At 53.8% G+C, this 17,362-nt stretch overlaps 7 protein-coding genes across 7 annotated transcripts; 2 read left to right on the forward strand and 5 right to left on the reverse strand.

The window, feature by feature from the left end:
* Window positions 1-58: 58 nt before the first annotated feature.
* MRS44_012144 (uncharacterized protein) lies at window positions 59-1,309 on the reverse strand (the record flags this gene model as incomplete). Its single annotated transcript, XM_046276226.2, has 1 exon — window positions 59-1,309. The coding sequence occupies one exon, from the start codon at window positions 1,307-1,309 to the stop codon at window positions 59-61; it is 1,251 nt and encodes a 416-aa protein (XP_046133407.1).
* Window positions 1,310-1,606: 297 nt separating this feature from the next.
* Window positions 1,607-3,534, reverse strand: MRS44_012145 (uncharacterized protein; the record flags this gene model as incomplete). The annotated part of the gene is made up of 2 exons (XM_046272729.2): window positions 1,607-3,207; window positions 3,252-3,534. The coding sequence occupies 2 exons, from the start codon at window positions 3,532-3,534 to the stop codon at window positions 1,607-1,609; spliced, it is 1,884 nt and encodes a 627-aa protein (XP_046133406.1).
* A 1,190-nt stretch (window positions 3,535-4,724) lies between these two features.
* MRS44_012146 (uncharacterized protein) lies at window positions 4,725-5,564 on the reverse strand (the record flags this gene model as incomplete). The annotated part of the gene is made up of 1 exon (XM_046270909.2): window positions 4,725-5,564. One exon carries the CDS (start codon window positions 5,562-5,564, stop codon window positions 4,725-4,727), a length of 840 nt encoding a protein of 279 aa, XP_046133405.1.
* A 556-nt stretch (window positions 5,565-6,120) lies between these two features.
* On the reverse strand, window positions 6,121-8,528 carry MRS44_012147 (uncharacterized protein; the record flags this gene model as incomplete). The annotated part of the gene is made up of 4 exons (XM_046276225.2): window positions 6,121-6,213; window positions 6,261-8,323; window positions 8,372-8,458; window positions 8,507-8,528. The coding sequence occupies 4 exons, from the start codon at window positions 8,526-8,528 to the stop codon at window positions 6,121-6,123; spliced, it is 2,265 nt and encodes a 754-aa protein (XP_046133404.2).
* A 450-nt stretch (window positions 8,529-8,978) lies between these two features.
* MRS44_012148 (mitochondrial 37S ribosomal protein bS21m) lies at window positions 8,979-9,668 on the forward strand (the record flags this gene model as incomplete). The annotated part of the gene is made up of 1 exon (XM_046280065.2): window positions 8,979-9,668. The coding sequence occupies one exon, from the start codon at window positions 8,979-8,981 to the stop codon at window positions 9,666-9,668; it is 690 nt and encodes a 229-aa protein (XP_046133403.2).
* A 101-nt stretch (window positions 9,669-9,769) lies between these two features.
* On the reverse strand, window positions 9,770-12,017 carry MRS44_012149 (uncharacterized protein; the record flags this gene model as incomplete). The annotated part of the gene is made up of 2 exons (XM_046284063.2): window positions 9,770-11,662; window positions 11,709-12,017. The coding sequence occupies 2 exons, from the start codon at window positions 12,015-12,017 to the stop codon at window positions 9,770-9,772; spliced, it is 2,202 nt and encodes a 733-aa protein (XP_046133402.2).
* Window positions 12,018-13,184: 1,167 nt separating this feature from the next.
* Window positions 13,185-16,803, forward strand: MRS44_012150 (uncharacterized protein; the record flags this gene model as incomplete). The annotated part of the gene is made up of 10 exons (XM_065618702.1): window positions 13,185-13,280; window positions 13,334-13,397; window positions 13,445-13,664; window positions 13,710-13,807; window positions 13,850-14,474; window positions 14,516-14,849; window positions 15,274-15,413; window positions 15,772-15,875; window positions 15,951-16,333; window positions 16,387-16,803. 10 exons carry the CDS (start codon window positions 13,185-13,187, stop codon window positions 16,801-16,803), a joined length of 2,481 nt encoding a protein of 826 aa, XP_065474774.1.
* Window positions 16,804-17,362: the final 559 nt, after the last annotated feature.

Below are 17,362 nucleotides of genomic sequence, written 5' to 3' on the forward strand. Positions count from 1 at the left end.
CAAGTCCGAAAACTCCGTCTATATTCCCATGTCCGATCCCTTCATGTGCATCGTTCATCTATTTTGATTTGTTCTTTTTCTTCCCAGCTGTCTTCTTCTCCTTCTCTTTGCCCTTCTTGATAGCATCCACCAACTCTTCAATCTCTTCCTTCTTTTCCTTTTCACTCTTCTCCTTTGCCTTCTTCTCGTCCGCTGCCTTCTGGGCAGCCCTCTTCTTGGCCTGGATCTTTTCCACCTTTTCAATCAGAGCATCACTCTCCTCCCAAAGCTTCTTAGCCACTTCCTCATCCTTGACCTCACTGCGCGCAAAGTCCACTTCCATGCACTCCTTGATGAGCTTTCCACCGGGGCCTCGAGCAAATTGGTTATCCATAGCAGCGTAAAGGATGGACTGGGCGGCCATTTGAGGAGACTTGAGGAAGAACCAGGGCACAAGGTAGCCGGCAAGGTAGATAGCAAGACCCCAGAGGGAACCACGTGTCAACCAACGGCGAGTGCTTGGTGTGCGAGCAAGACCGGGGTCGACAAAGATAACTCGGGCGTTATTGGGAAGCTTGTCGGGGCGTTCGTAGGCGTCGAGGTGCTTCTGGAAAGCCTGGCCAAAGACGTTCATAGCAAGCTTGCTGCGGGCGTACGCGGTTCCAGGGGTCCAGTTTTCCTTAGAAACCGTCGTCTTCAACGAGGGCGAACCAATGTAGGAGGAGCATGTCGGGATGATAACTCGGACGTCTCGATCGATGGGTTGCGCTCGGAGTGCAGGGCTGAGAATACCCAGGAGGTGAAAGTTGGCCAAGAAGTTGACCATCCATGTCTCCTCGATTCCCTCCTCGGACTCCTTCCTCTTCCCGCCAGGGGCCGTCATGGCGGCAGCGCAGAGAATGACCATGTCCAGTCGTCGCGGCGGCGCATTGTCGATCCACTTCGTCGCAAACTTTCGGATACTATAGAAACTCGACAAATCGACCTGCTCGGCGTAGATGAGCTGGTTCTTAGTCCTTTCACGTAGGTCTTGGATATATTCGACGAGGAACGGATCGGAGGCGGGCGTTTGTGTGAGCAGAACCAGCTGCGCGCCGCGAGAGGCGAGTTGGAGAGCCGTCTGGGCACCGATGCCCGATGTTCCGCCTGTCAATAGGACGACTTTTCCGTGGAGAAGACGTTCTGAGGGATTCTTTCGGCCGGACATGTACACCTTGAGAAGGGTGAGGAAGGCCAGGGCGAGGATGGTGTAGATGATGGCGCGGCCATGTTGTCGAACTGGCTCAGGGATGCCATTTTCGATGACGCCCATCACAAGAACGAGAGGCATTGTGGCGAAGCCGTTGGGCGAAAGGAATTCAAAAGACGGTTATAGTACAGCGCATTCCGGGAAATCCGATCAACGGTCGCCGACGCTGCGCAATGTGCTGGTTGAAAGTGTTGGCTGGAGTTTTTGATGTCGTGGCCCTGCGCTCAAGTCTAAGTTGCACGTGACGTCTTACATCCTCTAAACTCCTTCCTCCTTCACTTAACCCTTCAACTCTACGAACACACAACATCAAGAAAAGGGCTATTATTAATTTACTACTGCCTCTTCTTCTGCTTCAAATCATACAAACAAAGTGAATTAATCGTGCAGTCTGTCGTCCTTCTTCTTCCTCACCCAAATCTCTCCTACTGGATCTCCCTCGTCAGCGACACACACCCAGTCTCCCATGCCATGCTCAGCCGAGGCCCTTCTAACGCCTCGACCACCGCCTCCAATGATCAGATTTCCTGGGCGATAGTTCTCGTCCATCTTCATTCGACGAAGGACACTTCCATGGATGCGTACCCCGTCCGGAATGTCTCGCACTTCGCCACATGGAAGTGGCCATCGAATCGGCTTCCATGATCCATCAGACTGAAGATCCATCCTTCGGAATGGGAGAAACTCCATGATCTTCCATGCTGTGACAGCCATGGCACCAAGGCCTTGGCCGTATTCAAGTGAATCGTGTATCCGAGCACTGCAAGCGCCGTGCATGATATCGTGGAAACAACCCTGTGAGTCCTTCTCTGTCTTCTCATCGGTGGGCATAGTTGGCGTGCGGCTTGGTCCTCCGTTGGTGCTGGAAACTCGCAGATCGGGAATCGAAGTCAATCTTCCACGGTCCTCCTTCTCCTCGTTCCATTCATGGGCAGCACAGCATCCCATCTCAGCAACCTTCTCCGCGTCAAAGGGAAGTCCAGCCCTTTGCGCTTCCCTTACCATCCACGCAAGTGGTATATGGCTGGTGCTCTTGGTGTTTTCCAGCATCTCCCAACCTCCACCCACATCAGCATGTCCTCCAGAGAACCACACCTCGTCGATATCCTGGCCCGATTCGTCCTCGTCGGCGTAGTTCATCTCGGATAGTGGCAAACCAGAAAGGTTGGACATTGTATCTGCATCGCAACGCTGCTTTGAGCGTCCCCTCTGACAAGACTTGGAACGAGCGCGATAGGGGGCATAAGTAGACCCCCTTCGCTTCCTCTCTTCCGCAAACTGACTATCACGTCTTCCTCGGTCATCGTGTCCATGCACGCCGTCGCGCAAATCGTCGATTACCTGACCCAAATGATGGTGCTTGTCATGTTTCTTGTTTGGAAGATCTTGATACATCAGATCCTGACGAAACTTGGCTCGCCGCTCGTCAATGCTGACTGCGTGGCGGATCACTTTGGCGCTACTTCGTGCGGTGTAGGGAAACTTGCTTCGCTGCATCCAAGCCGTCTCGAATCGGGGAACGGAATTGACAGTATCGAACAGTCCAAGGAATCGGATGCGACCGACGGGTCTCGAGAATGTCTCGCGGAATCCTTTCATGAATCGAAACATCTCGTCCCGCTTCTTTCGTGCCTCCTCGGCCTCTTTGTCGTCACCAGTGGTTTGTTCTCGTCCTTGCCATTGGGCAAACGCCTTCCAGGCAAACTTGACCATCTCTTCGTTGCCGTGGGACAAGAGACCGATATAGTCTAGCATCTCGGCCAAGAATCGTGCGATGTACGCCCCTCGACTAAAGCCAAACATGTAGATCTCATCACCGGGGTTGTAGAATCGCATGAGGAAGCGGTATCCGCCCACAACGTGTTGGTCGAAAGAAGAACCAATGGCTGAGTCCTTGGCTTTCTGGTACCAAGAGCTTATTCGAGCGCGGAGGCCAGTATGAGTGAGTGAGCCGGAGACGACATATGTGCCAATACCCGCTTCATCATGTCAGCTACGAATTTGACGGTGGCGAGAGACTCACGTTGGTAGTAGTGGTACTGATCATTCGCAGTCCGATCGAGCATTCGAAAGATCTTGAGGATATTGCTGTCGCTGTCGTCGCCATGAAACTTGTTTCCAGTTCCATCAAAGCAGAGCACAAGCTTCCGCGGCTTTCGACCGGGCTCAACACCTGGAACGACGGGACCCATGGCAGGCGTTGATGGTCTGCTCTGAAAACCATGGGAGGTGTCGAGAGGATCCTTGAGGGAGTCCTTGAGAGACCCATTCTGGGCGGCACTCGGCGCAAGGTGACTCCAGTCCATGGTTACACGGGTGAGCTGTACTTCACTCGATGTGATACCCCGTCGGAGTTTTGGGTGGCTGCATTTATCGATGCACCGCAGAATGCACACGAGAGAAACGAGCAACCAGCAGTTCACCAGCGATCAAAAGAACGAGGAGGCCGGGGCACGACATCTTATCTCTTCTCTACGAGACATGGCCCAGCCTAGCCTTGAAGCTTGTCTCAAAGCTCGACAAGGCACCGCAGCGACCGCACGCCGGGCGGGCCGCAGAAGATGACCTCTTGTCGATGCGATGATTCCAAGGCCAATGCGGTGTACGACCTATTCATTCCGGTCTTGCCAATCCCATCCCCGCAGACATGATTGACCAATACGGACAGCCCTAGACTGCATCGCGAGCGCGGGCCGAGCAAAGCTGGTAAGCATGTCTCAGCTGGTAGGCCTATTGAGGGCAAAGCCCGTGGATGCTAGTGGACGAACGAGGTAAAGGGCTCTTGCATGTGGCTATCTGAAAAGCCCAGCCGCAATGGAGATCCGACGATCTCTGCCGTCATGGGTGTTGTAGGGCGACTCAATGGGTCTCACGGCCAAGGCCTGTATTGGCTTGGGCCAAGACATTGTTCATCCCAGCGCCAAACCAGCTCTCGAGCTTTTCCATGTCAAGCTGTCAACTCCACTGCCTGACAAGGATGACATTTTACCCTGCGGGTCTTTATTTCGCCAACCAGCGCCAGTCGATCGTCAGCAACTACCGAAGACATTGGGATTGTCCACATTGTTCCCAGCAACGCGTCCTTGGATTTGTTCTCATCTTGGCGTCGAGTTCAGGGTCTCGAGCCACCCCCTCGCCACGGCTCTTTACTCGCCTGCTGACATGTTTGGAGCTGTCATTGAATATCCCTCACCTGCCTGGCTTCAAGCAGTGTCTCGGATAATACCAATCGGAGGTCGAGGCGTTTATTAGCCCCATCGCGGACGCTATCGAGGGCCGTCCCTAGGGAAGGCTAAAGACGCCCCCTTTTCCGCCGAGTCATTCGTTTCACAGCGGAATTGGACGTTAGATGCTGGTGCCGATGAGGTTTGCCGCTATAAAAGCCATCGACGTTGGTGGCAGATAAAGAGAGATGAAGCAAGAATGCATGTCAAGGTCTGTCTGTCATTGTCTTGGATGCATAACAAGACCGGCTGTAAACAAAGACTCGCCAATCTCACAGCTTACTGTTCTTCCACACTGGCTTGCGCTTCTCGACAAAGCTCAAGACGCCCTCCTTCATATTCTCCCCGCCATCCAGCCCCCGATATATCCCTTGATCGACCCTCTTGGTGCTCATCTTTGGATCCTCTCCATCCCATCCCCCCAGCAATCCCTCGCGCGAGACAATGACCGAGTCGGGTGAGTTGTTTGCCATGTCGACCGCCCACTGAAGCGCCTCTTCGACGACTTGGTCGGGCGCCACCATCTTGTTCACGATGCCCCATTCGATGAGCTGCTGAGCCGTGTACATGCGGCCCAAGAGCGCCATTTCGGATGCCCGTTGACGTCCCACGATGCGGATGAGTCTTGGGAGTGCACCGGCGATGGCGACGACGCCACGAGAGACCTCTGGAAGTCCAAACTTGGCCTTGTCGCTGGCGATTATGATGTCCACGTTGAGAACCATCTCCATGCCGCCTCCCAAGCAGAGACCATTGACAGCTGCAATGACAGGCTTCTTTCCCCGTCGATTACTCAACCCTCCAAAGCCATTCTCCGCCCACTTCTCCCCTTCCAAGTCATCGCTCCTCTTTCCCTCGCTATTCTTATCATGCCACTCCTTCAGATCAGCACCCGCGCAAAACGCCCGTCCCTTGCCTGTAATGACGGCGCATCGCAGCGATGGCTCGTCGTCGTACCAGTTCCACAGCTTGTCGAGATCAATGTGCATCTGACGCCGAAACGCGTTGAGCTGGTCTGGACGGTTGAGGGTGACGAGGAGGACGTGAGGGCGTGGCGATGAGAGCAAGACGCCGGGGATGGAGGGGGGAGGGGATGAGAATTGCTGAGACATTGTGATGGACTGTGGAAATGTTGTATGGGAGATTGTGAAGAAGTGAGCGCCGTGGTGAGTGTGATAGTAGCTGGGCATTGACTATGATAGCTGCTATTGTGGTGATGGTGGCTGATGATGGTGACTGTTTACCGCCGTGATGATGGTGATGGTGTTGATAACGATGATGATAACACAGTAAACCTGCTTTACTCTAATATCTTACTGACTCGACAGCAATTGATCCCATTAACAAAGAGACACAGAACAAAGTAGAGAAGCTACGATGAGTGACAGCTCCTCAATTAAAGAGCGTTACCCCAGATTCCCCAGCCGTAGCTTTTTGTGGGGAACCTCGGCATCTCGGAAGCTCCCCCATCAAGAGGGGAAACCTTAAGACGATCCCCCTCACATAATAGCCGTAACTTCAACTGGGGGAATAAAAAAAAACATGTTTAATCCATAGAAACGCCATCCTCACCTTGGTTATTGGTATTAAACATCCAGATAGTCTGATCGAATAGTAATACATTTTGAGCCCCCATCCCCACCATCATCAATCCAGCGCGTATACAAATCATCCTGGAAGTCCTCGCTTCTCGCTCTCGGTGAAGAAAATGACCATGCGCCAGAGCTTCTTGACAAGATCCTCTGCCTCGTCGTCGAGTGCCTAGTAAACAGTTAGCAATAATCATCAAGTAAGACAGGTGAACGTACCCCCTCCAGTTCCTCCACCAATGCCGTCGCAGTCCCGTGAGCTCGGAGATGCTCCTCCACAGCCTCGACGAGCATCTCCTCCTGCACGCCAAGATACTCGACAATTTTCTTCTCCACAAACGGCCGGAGCTTATCCCGCACGATGCCCTCGTCCATGTAATCCCACTTGACCTCCCAGCTCCACAGACCTTCCTTATCCGAGGGAATCTCCTGCGCGAGGGCACGAACAGCCTGCCCGATCTCTTCTTCCGTCATCGAAGCCGTCGCGGACGTGGGCTCGAACTGGATCGGGATCAGCTGTCGCTTAGTCGACGCGTCGCCCTCCTCGTCGTCCAAAAGACCCTCCACCTCAGCGATGGTGCGCCGTTGGGGAGCCGCCCTGGATGCCTGAGCCTTCTGAGCTGCGGCACCGAGGGACAGCTTGAACGGCTGAGGTGCTGCCACCGAGGGAGCCTGTCGCTGCTCCATCTCCTCGGCCTGTTTGTCGAGGAATGAATCTGCCATGCCACGTGCTCTCTCCATCTCGACCTTCTCACGACGTTGCTCATCGTGCTCTGCTCTCCTATCCGCTTCATCTCGTCCCTCCTCATCTGCTCGATCGCCTGACCTCTTACGGGCCCATCCACTGTGATCTCGGTAGTACGAGTGCGCCTTACGACTAGCCTCCTTCTCATCGTCCCAGGACTTCTCCCTCTCAAGCTGCTCCTCCTTTCTTCGTTCCAAAGACTCGGCGTCCTGGCGTTCGCGCTCTCGCTCTCGTTCTATTGCCGCTTGTCTCGATCGTTCTCGGTTGCTCCACTTCCGCTCAGCTTCGAGGTATGCTTTTTCCTCTTCGGCCTGCTTCTTGGACTGCTGACGGCGATTCAGCTCTGCGTCACTAGCGTCTGTATCTTCGTCCTCCTGGTTGATAGACAGGTCTGTGTTGGAGATGCCACCATTAACAAAAGCAATGCGACCCTGCCCGTTCTGTCCCTTGGGTCCTGAAGGTGCATTCGGGATGCTTCCACGAGGACCAAGGGGAATGTTGTTGGCGCTCGCAGGCGGCGAGTCAAGTCGAGATGGCCGAGAAGGTCCGTTTCGTCGTCGTTCCATCTCCTCCATCTCTTCCTCTCTTCTCAGACGCTCCAGATCCCGCTGATTACTACGCTCGCGGAATGCCGCAATCTCCTGAGCCACGACTTCTCGCATCTCAGCCGGAATATCCGCAAGCTCATCGTCCTGCGCGAGAGGGATGTTCACGACTTCGACGTTGTCGCCAGACTCGGTGTTGCCCATCGTGACGTCCTGGGATTCGCTCGATGTGTTGCTGTTGGGGTAAAACATGTCATGGATAACCTCCTTGAGTGCCACCTTGGCTGTCTCCAGCTTCTCTGTCCCGAGAGAACCATCTTGACTCTCCTCGTATGACTCGATGTACTTGAGTGAGCTCTCGTCGACAGTCACTTGAAGCTTCACCTTCTCAATGCCCTCGTAAGAGTCATCCTTGGGAGCTTCCGCGGTCGCCTGCTGTCGCTTCACAGGGACCTCCACCTCGTTCTCGTGCAGTAGCTTGATCGCAGTCGAAAGCGACCAAGGGTCCTCGAACAAGGCGAACCCAAACTTGACGCCCTTGTGGTCTTCGGTCACGCTAGCCGCAGAATCCCACTTGCGCAGCTTTCCAACAGCCCCGAGCAACCGCTCCATACCCTGATCGCCGCCTACACCATCGGGAATCTGATGTATAAAGATCGTCCGTAGCTTCTCCTCGTTCGTCGGGGGCACAAGCACCTGCGGCGCCTCCCTCGCTCCTCGGCCCTGGTCAGCCCCCCTCTCCATCCCCAAGCCAGGTCGCCCACCAGCACCGGGGCCGGGCATGTCGCCTCTGCCGCCCGCTGTCGGCGTGCCAGGCTTGCCAGCCGATGTACCGAGTCGAATCACGGGGGCGTTGAAGTTGATGTTTGGCATGTTGGCCGGCGCTTGGAAGTTGGGCGGGAGGCCGCTTGGACGATTAGCTTGCGTGGCGCTAGACTGCTGGACACCCGGAGGTGCCATTCCCGGAGCAGAAGACATGCCTGGAGGAGGTCCTACATCGTGTTAGCTGGTTATCGTTAGAGTCTCGAGGGTGGTCGCACCTAGACCAGGTGGAGGGGCCATGCCTGGGGGGGCATTGTGAGATCCGGGGTATCCTCCATAGGCAGGAGGCGCGCCATAGGGGTTATCTATCCACAATTAGCACCTCATCACAGAGCAACCATCGCGCAACTCACTTCCGTACGGATTGTAAGCCATGGCTGGCGCACGCCGTCGCGTCGCAAGCTCAGAACGAAAGCCTCAATCTCCGATATCGGTCGCGTCCTGTATAGATGCTGTTTGATGACGCGCGACAAAGCTTCCGGTGCCGTCAGATGCGCAATCTTTTTGTCGTTCCAGTCGCAATCGTGGTGTTGACTGTGAAATTCCCCCAGGCACGAGGCTGAACGACTTGTTCTGCAAGGTGGGGCCGATGCATGACCGAGCCCCACAACTTTCGTTTGACCGCGGGCCTTATCGCATCAACGTTTTTCCGCATCATCGCGACTTTTCTGCTGCCATTGCATGTCGAGATTCAATAGCTCTCGACGACAGCCAATTGGGCGATTACTTTGGAGTTTGTCCGCAAGATGTGCGTACGGTGTTTATATTCAATTGGATCAGTTGCTAACTTTTCTCAGGGCTGCTCCATGCAGATTTGGCGGCGCAATGCTGTCGAGGGTAGCTACACCCTCGACACTCACCACAAGAGCTTTCTCGACCTCTCTCGCTTTCCGAGCCGATCCCAAGAAGCCGGAGGCTGCCCCAGTCCGAATGAACCCTCTCGTGGGTAACGTCACCCGCCTTTCGACCCCCCAGCCCAAGGCCCCCGAGAAGGCCCCCGAGAAGGCTCCCGAGGCACCGAAGCCCCAGGTCACCAAGACCGCGGCTCAAGCGACCAAGGCCACTCCCTCCGATCTCCCTCCCCCTCCCCCTCCTACTACCGCCGCCGCCGAGGAGTCCAAGCCCGCTCAGAAGCACCCCTACTCGGCCGCCTCTGACACCTTCGACATCGTCTCGAACCTCATCGCCAACAAGGCCATGGCATACGGCGAGGCAATCGCCACAAACCCCATAGACCGCCCTCAGATCCGCGCCAAGGCCGTCACAGGTCGTACCGTCTTTGTCAAGGAGCGAATAACCCGGACAAGCGGACCTACCCCCATGGTTGCCCTACGAGTGCTAGGCAGGATGATCCGAGAGGATCAGGTCAAGAACAAGTACCACAGCCAAAAGTTCCACGAGCGCAAGGGTCTCAAGAAGAAGAGGTTGAGGAGTCAGAGGTGGCGGGCACGATTCAAGCACGGCTTCAAGGCGACCGTCAGCCGAGTCATTGAGCTGAAGAAGCAGGGATGGTAGAGTGTATAGTATTGAAAAAACATGTACAATAGATGTGAGCATGTATGAAGCAACCTTGCGGGGTATGATCAATCTACATTGGTGGGTTCGTTATCGTGAAATTACATGTACTCATCGTCCTCCCAGTCACGAGTAGGACTCGGTAGGGGGCTCGCCTTGATCTTGGGCCGGGACCGGAAAACAGCCTCCATGTCCTCCTCTGCCATGAGTTCCTCGGTCAAGATCGTCTTGTCCTCCTCTTCAACCTTGGGGAAATAGCTTCCCTCCTTCCTTGGTGGCACTCGGGACTTTCTGAGAGAGCGTCTTCTCTCAATCTGAGCTTTTTGTCTCGCCTTTTCGAAGCCAGCCATACTCTTGCGAGTCCGGGCACTGAGATCCTCAAACTCGTCATTCACGAGGGTTTGGCTATTCTCATCTGGAGTTGGGGCCGAATCTGTAGGTGTCGGAGCAATGGGGAGCTCAGGCTCATCAAGATCAGGGAAAGCAAATGATCCATGAGCCATAGAAAGGCGAGTGCGTTCGGCAAGGGAGAGGGTATGTCGAGGCCTAGGTCGCTTCTTTGGCGAAGGAGACGCTTGTTCCATGGACTCCAGGATCTGATCGGCCATTTCCTGGTTAGGCGAGGGCTCAGGAGATGGCTCAGGAGACAACTCAGGCGAAACCTCATGTTCGGGTCGTGGAGGAGTCACCGCAATAGTGGGATCGTCATCAGGCTCCTCCTCAGGTTCTGGAGAGCTGGTACGCTCAACCGACGAGGCACGAAGAATACGGGCCTCATCCTCGGATGGCTTACGAAGGTTTCTCGTGCTCGACGAAATGGAAGCAAACGAGTCGTCGCGATGGACGAGCTTTGGTCGAACTGGCATTCTCCTAGTCATATCCAGCCTCGTCTTAAACGACTTGATCGGTGACTCGGTGAATGGGTCCTCTTCCTCCAACTCACTGATCTCCCCCTCTTCCTCCTCCAGGGCCGGGGCTGGAATGTTGATCTCCGGTGCGTTCAGTGCAGCAGGTCGTTGCAAAAAGGCCAGAGCCGAAGACTTTTGAGGCTTAGCGCTCTCAAGTTGTTCATCCAAACCACGGAGTAGACTGTCGTACTCCTCGCCCAAAGCTCGCTTCTGTCCAATCGTCGCCTTTCTAGGACTAGCTCTTCCGGAATGCAAAGCTTCATGGGCGCCAAATCCAAAGTCGATGCCCTTCTCTCGGTTCTCTCGTCGCTTAACCTTTGAAGGAGATGGCATAGGTTGGTGCTGAGACAGTTGCCTTCGGAAACTCTGCCACTTCTCAAGTCGTTCCTTTTGAGCTCGAACCCGGCTGTCAAGTTGCTCCAAAAGACCGCTTCCGTGCTCTTCGATTTCTCCCAATCGGCCTTGCTGAACTCTCCTCCAGACTCGATCAAAAGGCATGCCCAATAGGGCGTCCTTCTTGGAGCTTGCGTCGCCATACAACAAAGTCTCCATCCATCGCTCGTTTCCGGACCAGTTGTTTCGGATGGTGCGCCACATTTCCAGCCTCGCATCGTCAGAGATTGTCTTGCCCTCTTGTTCCAGGGCCTGCAACGCTTCGGTCCTCTTTGCAATGTCCTTCTCTTTGTCGGTCAACAAGCTGGCGAAATCGCGGAATCTGTTGTTGGCGGCTTTCTTGCTCCTCAAAATTCGACCGACAGAGGCCTTGTGAGCCAAAACCATAATGTTGAGGTCCGTATTGGCGCTCTTGTAATCACGATCCTCAAGGGCCAGTCCGAGGGCCAGGGCGGAATGTTCACCGCTTGTTGCCAACTCCTCAGCAATGACATGCTTCAAGACGGCAGAAGAAAAGGCAGAAAGAACTTCCTCGAGTCTCTCGCCCCTACATTCATCCAGCATAGTCTTTCGTACAATGGCATCTCTTCCAAGGGCACCGCTCTTCTTGGCAAGCTCGAGTGATCGTAGTAGGGCGGCTCGGAGGTTGATCGACTGGACCTGATCGAGGGGAGGAAAGAATGGCTTCAACTTCTGCATGCGGTTAGCTGTGTAACTGTATCCAAGCTTGATCACTCACCTTCTTGGTCTCTTCAGGATCCCAAAGGGCAAAGAGCTGAAAGAGAGCCCACTCGACGCATTGCACCCTCTTCTTCTGACCCTGCGCACTTGAACCGCCCGTCACAAAAGTCTCGACGCATATTCCCGGCCAATCTGGAAGCTTATCGAGATCAAGGAGATGCAGGTTGGTCAAGAACAGCGAGAGAGCAGAGGGTCCGTGGCTGACGGTATGGGATGGTGCTGGTGGAGGTGCATGTTGGGCCGACTTGTTGGTGAAGCCAGCCATCAACCGGGCCGACCGAGTGCGTGTGGGCTGGACGGCAGCCATGATGGCCTCTTTAGTGAATCGGCATGAAGAAAAGGTTCGATGATGATGTCTTAAGCACCGTGGTTATGCAGTTTGTCGTAGAGATATTGGTCCGAGGCTCAAAAGGCGGCGTGCAAATAAGGCTGATGTAAAGTAAACAATGCATGTGGAGGCTAGCGGAGGGGCACGGCACCATCGGCGGGTTGTGGGGCCGGGGCTTGGCTTACCCTGGACAACCACGTCGACCTCTCGTGGAGATTGTCAACTGCATGTTGGTTCCTTGTGTTACTCGAGTTCCTTGCCAATCGGCATGTCTTTCTTATTTTGGGGCTCAAAAGATCACACATGCAGAGCTAATGTTGCTTGCTTTGCTAAGGTGACGAAAGGTCCACGCATCTAACCGATGGCAATGTTTGCTGTCCGAGTGTTTGCAGAATCACCTCATTGATAGAGGATTGGATACCAGATGCCTGGTTACACCAACTAAGGAGCGGCTCGAGTCTTCTCCGATCAGTTGCAGAATCACTTTACGTGGCATCGGTCCAAAGGTGGCAATCTGGCCTGAGTCCATTCACAGCTGAAGGTTGCGTGCTTGAGGGGCATCGGCGCAGCATGCGAACGGAGGCCGTTCGGTTACCCTCACTTTGAGAAACCCTACCAATGCAAATTCTTATCTTACACCCAGTATTCATTCAATATTATCAAATCTTCATACTGTTTAGTTCTCGCCCTCGACTCTGCCTCGCCACCTGGTGCTCCATCCGAGACCTCTGACCACAGCCGAAACCTTTTGCAGCTGCAGAGAGCCCAACAAGGAACCATACAGGTCCACCTCCATCACACCCAAATCACGGCCAAGATGAGAGATTTCGATGCCTTTCCAAGCAGAGGGCGCCTCATCAGCGGCCTGGGCTTCCTTGGCGACTCGATCCCGCTCCTGCGACAGCTTGGAGACGTATCAGAGCCTTCTTTACCAGAGCCGAGGCCTTGTTGTCTCAAGCCACCAACGGTTTTCAAGTATGTGGCAATATCTGGCGAGGCTCGGTTGAGGAGGTCGGCTGGAAGATGGTGTTGTGAACTGGAAGAGAAGGGGGCAAGAGGACCGGCGGATGCTGGGTATAAGTATGAGTTCTTGAGATACTTGAGAACTCAGAGAATCAAGACTCCTATCTCGACTAAGAAGACAAAATGACCCAACCTACAACCAAACAAGACGAAGTTCCAGCCCCCTCAGAGGTGGACGAACACTCTCCCCTGATCTCCTCCACCCCTGACAACTACAATGTGAGTGGCTCAACTCAGGTCGCAACTCGAAGCGTCTCCCATTAACGAATTAGGCCGAGCTAGTCAAGTCTGAAACCCAAAGGCCCATTTACGGGATTCTCTCAGTGCTTCTCATCGGTATACTCTTCCCTATTCCCGTTATGATCGACACTGACAGTCAGTAGGCGTCTTCGTTTCGCAGACCGACACTTTCCTCGTTCTCGCAGCATACGGTTCCGTCACGGCCGAGTTTAATGACCTCAAGAATGCTAGTTGGCTATTCTCTAGCTACATGCTCGCCACATGTGTTGGGCAGCCCCTGTACGGCAAGCTGAGCGACATTTTTGGTCGCAAGGCGATGCTTCAGACTTCATACGTCTTCTTTTCCGGAGGCAGCATAATCTGGTCAGTCAACTCAGTGTTAGATCAGTCACTCCGCTAACTGAAAAGCGGTGTTGGAACTTCAATGCCGCAGATCATCGTCGGCCGGGTTATCCAGGGGATTGGGGGGGCTGGCATGGTCTCTCTAGTCTCCATCCTGATCACAGGTACGTGAACCCCAATACTGTAGACGGAGCTAACTGTGCCAGATCTCGTACCCCTGAGAGACGTCGCAACCTATCGAAGTTATGTCAACATTGCCCAGACCGCGGGTCGCTCATCTGGCGGAGTCATCGGGGGGTTCCTCACCCAAACGATCGGCTGGCGATGGGCCTTTCTCTGCCAAGCTCCCTTGACCATTGTCGCTATGGGACTCGTTGCTTTCAAGTTGCCCAACACATACGTCACTACAACAAAGACGTGGAGAACCTCTCTGAAGCGCGTCGACTTTGCCGGCGCTGCTGCTATGAGCTGCACTATCCTCTGTCTTCTGCTCGTCCTCCACATAGGAGGGGACAAAATGCCCTGGTCGTCGCCTGTCCTTGTGTCCCTCGCTATTCTCGGCATCCTTTTCAGCGCTCTGTTCTGCGCCGTCGAAAAGTTCTGGGCAACTGAGCCCATCTTCCCCTTGCGCCTCCTGGCGAACGGTCATGTGGTCATCTTTTACTCGGTCATGATCCTGTGCTGCTCTACCCTGGCCGGCATGATGATGTTTGTTCCTCTTTACTTTCAAGTTACACGCAACGTTTCTCCCACGACTGCCGGCGCATCCCTCATCCCATCTGTTCTGGGTAACACTCTCGGCGCTTTGCTCACGGGCGCTTACATCAAGAAGTGAGTTCGTCCACGCAGTCAAGGCAAAGCTAACAAGCCAGAACCGGTCGGTACAAGATTCCATGCATCATCTCTGGAATCTGCTCTTCCATCGCTTGGTCACTATTGCTTGTCTGTTGGCGTGGGTCGACCCCCAGTTGGCAGACGCTGTTTCTTTTCCCTGGAGGCTTCGGCATCGGTCTTGCTCACGCCTCTCTGTATATTGGGCTCGCGGCTAGTGTTGAGAAAGCAGACATGGCGATTTCAGGTACTGGGTATTATCTTTGTGGCAACATTGGTGCTGTCGCTGGCTTGAGCGCACACAATGCTCTGTTCCAGACTACTCTGCAACACTCTCTCGAAGTCAAGCTTGATGGTCTTGTAGATGGCGATGAAGTGGGTGCTCCAACGCGTCTTTTGAATGGAGTTGACCGTCTTAGATTGCCCAACGAGCGATGGAATCTCTGGAATATGTCAAGGGCCTCACGGGCGAGGTGAGGGAGATGGTTACGGAGGCTTATGTCAACGGCTTTCATGCAACGTATGCCTTGCTTATACTCACGGCTATTGTTACTGTAGTCGTGTCTCTTGGCATTCGAGAGAAGCATCTCCAGTAGAGTCAGTTCTGCAACGTCCGACTTGGGCATTGACTGTGGCTTAGTTGTTGGAGTTCTGTCTAGAAAGCAATATTTAGTATGAACTTAAGAAGATTTTTAATCATGATTAGTCTCTTTTTAGTAAATTTTTATTGTACTTTTGTTATATTTTATGAAATCTTTATTATATTCTTATTATTTACTCTTCATACTTTTATGATTAGACGGAACAAGTTCTGGCGTTGATCAGGAACTTGGCCAACGGCTCCGAATACCCGCGATGTCACATCCTCCCTGACCTAGGAGCCACAGGACGTCCTCAACCGCATCTTCTACGATATGTCGGTCGAGCTGATGTGGCTCTGTGAGTGGCTCTATCGAGATCCTCGAAAATAGTGCTCAAGCACCTCGACGACCGTGGCATTCGCCTTGAAAAGTGACCCGGAAATCTGCTGGAGACCCAAGACAGCGGCGGCTTGCAATTGACCAACATATCTCAGGTTACATCCATTCCCTACAAGCGGGATCCTCTCATGCTCTTGAATTCAAGGTGGTTGGGCTTAATGTATCTGAGGCAGACATCCAAAAGGACACCCTTGGCACCGCCGACAAAAGAAAAAGGGTAACTCCGCAATTGACAATCTTGGGAATACAAATCACGCCCTGTCAATCCAAGATCATAATATACACTGTTGGTAGTGTGTTAATGCTCGTATTGATAGGTCTTTGATTCAATATCAGCTGTGTGCTGCAGCCAAAATAGGCCCCATGTTCATCTCGTTGGGCGTTCGCATTACAGTCCTTCCCGAGTTCACCTGGTCAATAGGTAGGTAGCCAGCATTTGCCTGTAGCATATAAACAGTGAGACTCTACTAATTCCCTAATGATACAAGAATTACAGGCCATTACCTAGGTACCTACGCTCTGACTGAATCTCAATTGGCGGCCCCTCGTTGTTCTCGTCTGGGAAGGCACGCGAGGCAGCACCTTCCCTCGCTTCGATCTTGCCAGTGCCCGGCAGCTGGCAACGCACCTTCCCGACCCAAAGCCTCGAGGAAAAATTCTCACCTTTCGTTGGGTTCTAACATCTTCCCTGCATCTTCACCAACATCAGAAGCAACAACAACAGCAACAGCAAAAGCAACAGCATCACGATGTTTCCTCGAGGAGGTCACGGTAGCGGAGGTTGATATTTTGGCCCCGCTTATGATCCCTACGGCCGAGGTGGAAGCCGTGGTGGAGGATGGGGACGAGGGCGTCGGCGAAGACGTCGAGGTGGACATGGTGCGGGATGGCAGGGAGGCAGAGGTGGCTTCCCAGCTGCTCGGTCGGGGCAGAATTATGGCCAAGGCTATTGCCAGGAGGATTACGAGGATGGCAACAGAAGAAATTCGGGCGCTCTGGCCAGATCTGAGGTGTCAGATCTACGTGAGCAGCTCCGGGGCAAAGAAGAAGAGGTTGGGTCGCTGCGCCGTGCTTTGACAGAGAAGAATGAGGCCATTCAGAGCAAAGTGGAGGAGCTTGAGTCGGTTAAGAGAGAGCTTGAGTCGACGATACAGGCTAAGCTTGACCTGAGAAGCCAAGCGTGTGAAAGCGTCAGTCGTTTGAGATCCAAGCTGACTGTGGCTGAGGAGGCCGAGAGAGAGTTGAGGGCGGAGCTCCTGGCTGTGAAAGAGGCGGCGAGTGAAAAGGGTGTGAGAATCGAGGCCCTGCTGAAGGTGCTCAAGGAGCTTGGGGATGAAGTTCGTCAGTAAGGAGCACATGCAAGCCCTTGACGCTATTGCAAGACGGAAAGAGTGGTTTCGGTTCGTTGAAGATGGTGGGTTCAGTGTCAGAACCGTGGGTGGGCGCCAACCTGATCGAAGCCTAACCCAAGAGAAGGCTTGCTGCCTGGCGCACGGTGGTGTTGTGTCGTGCCGGCTAGTGATGGTAGCGGCTATTGACTCGGAAAGACGCCTTCGCTTCTTGGATCGAACTGGCTAGATGTTGTTGATGGACGCCCAAAAAACCATAGAAAGCTCCAGGACGAGTTAATCGAGGCTCTATACAAGCTTAGCACGGAACAGAGTGAGGTACATACAAGGCCGAAGATCGTTTCATAGTATGTTTGTCTGAGCAAAACAAATACGACAAGCCAAAGGGCACGTCGGCAAGGACTGAGTTGTCTGGAAACGGAGCATAGAGTGATACGTGACATTCACGTCTGGAGAGATGAACAGTATTGACAAAGGTGACTTGTGCACAATTCGGCTCGTGGTTAGCCCTCAGGCTGCCAGGTTTGATACCATGAAGTCACGTTCACTCTGAATGAGG

The sequence above is a fragment of the Fusarium solani genome (genome assembly GCF_023522795.1).
Source record: "Fusarium solani strain SB1 chromosome Unknown bctg00000008, whole genome shotgun sequence".
Lineage (NCBI taxonomy): Eukaryota > Fungi > Ascomycota > Sordariomycetes > Hypocreales > Nectriaceae > Fusarium > Fusarium solani.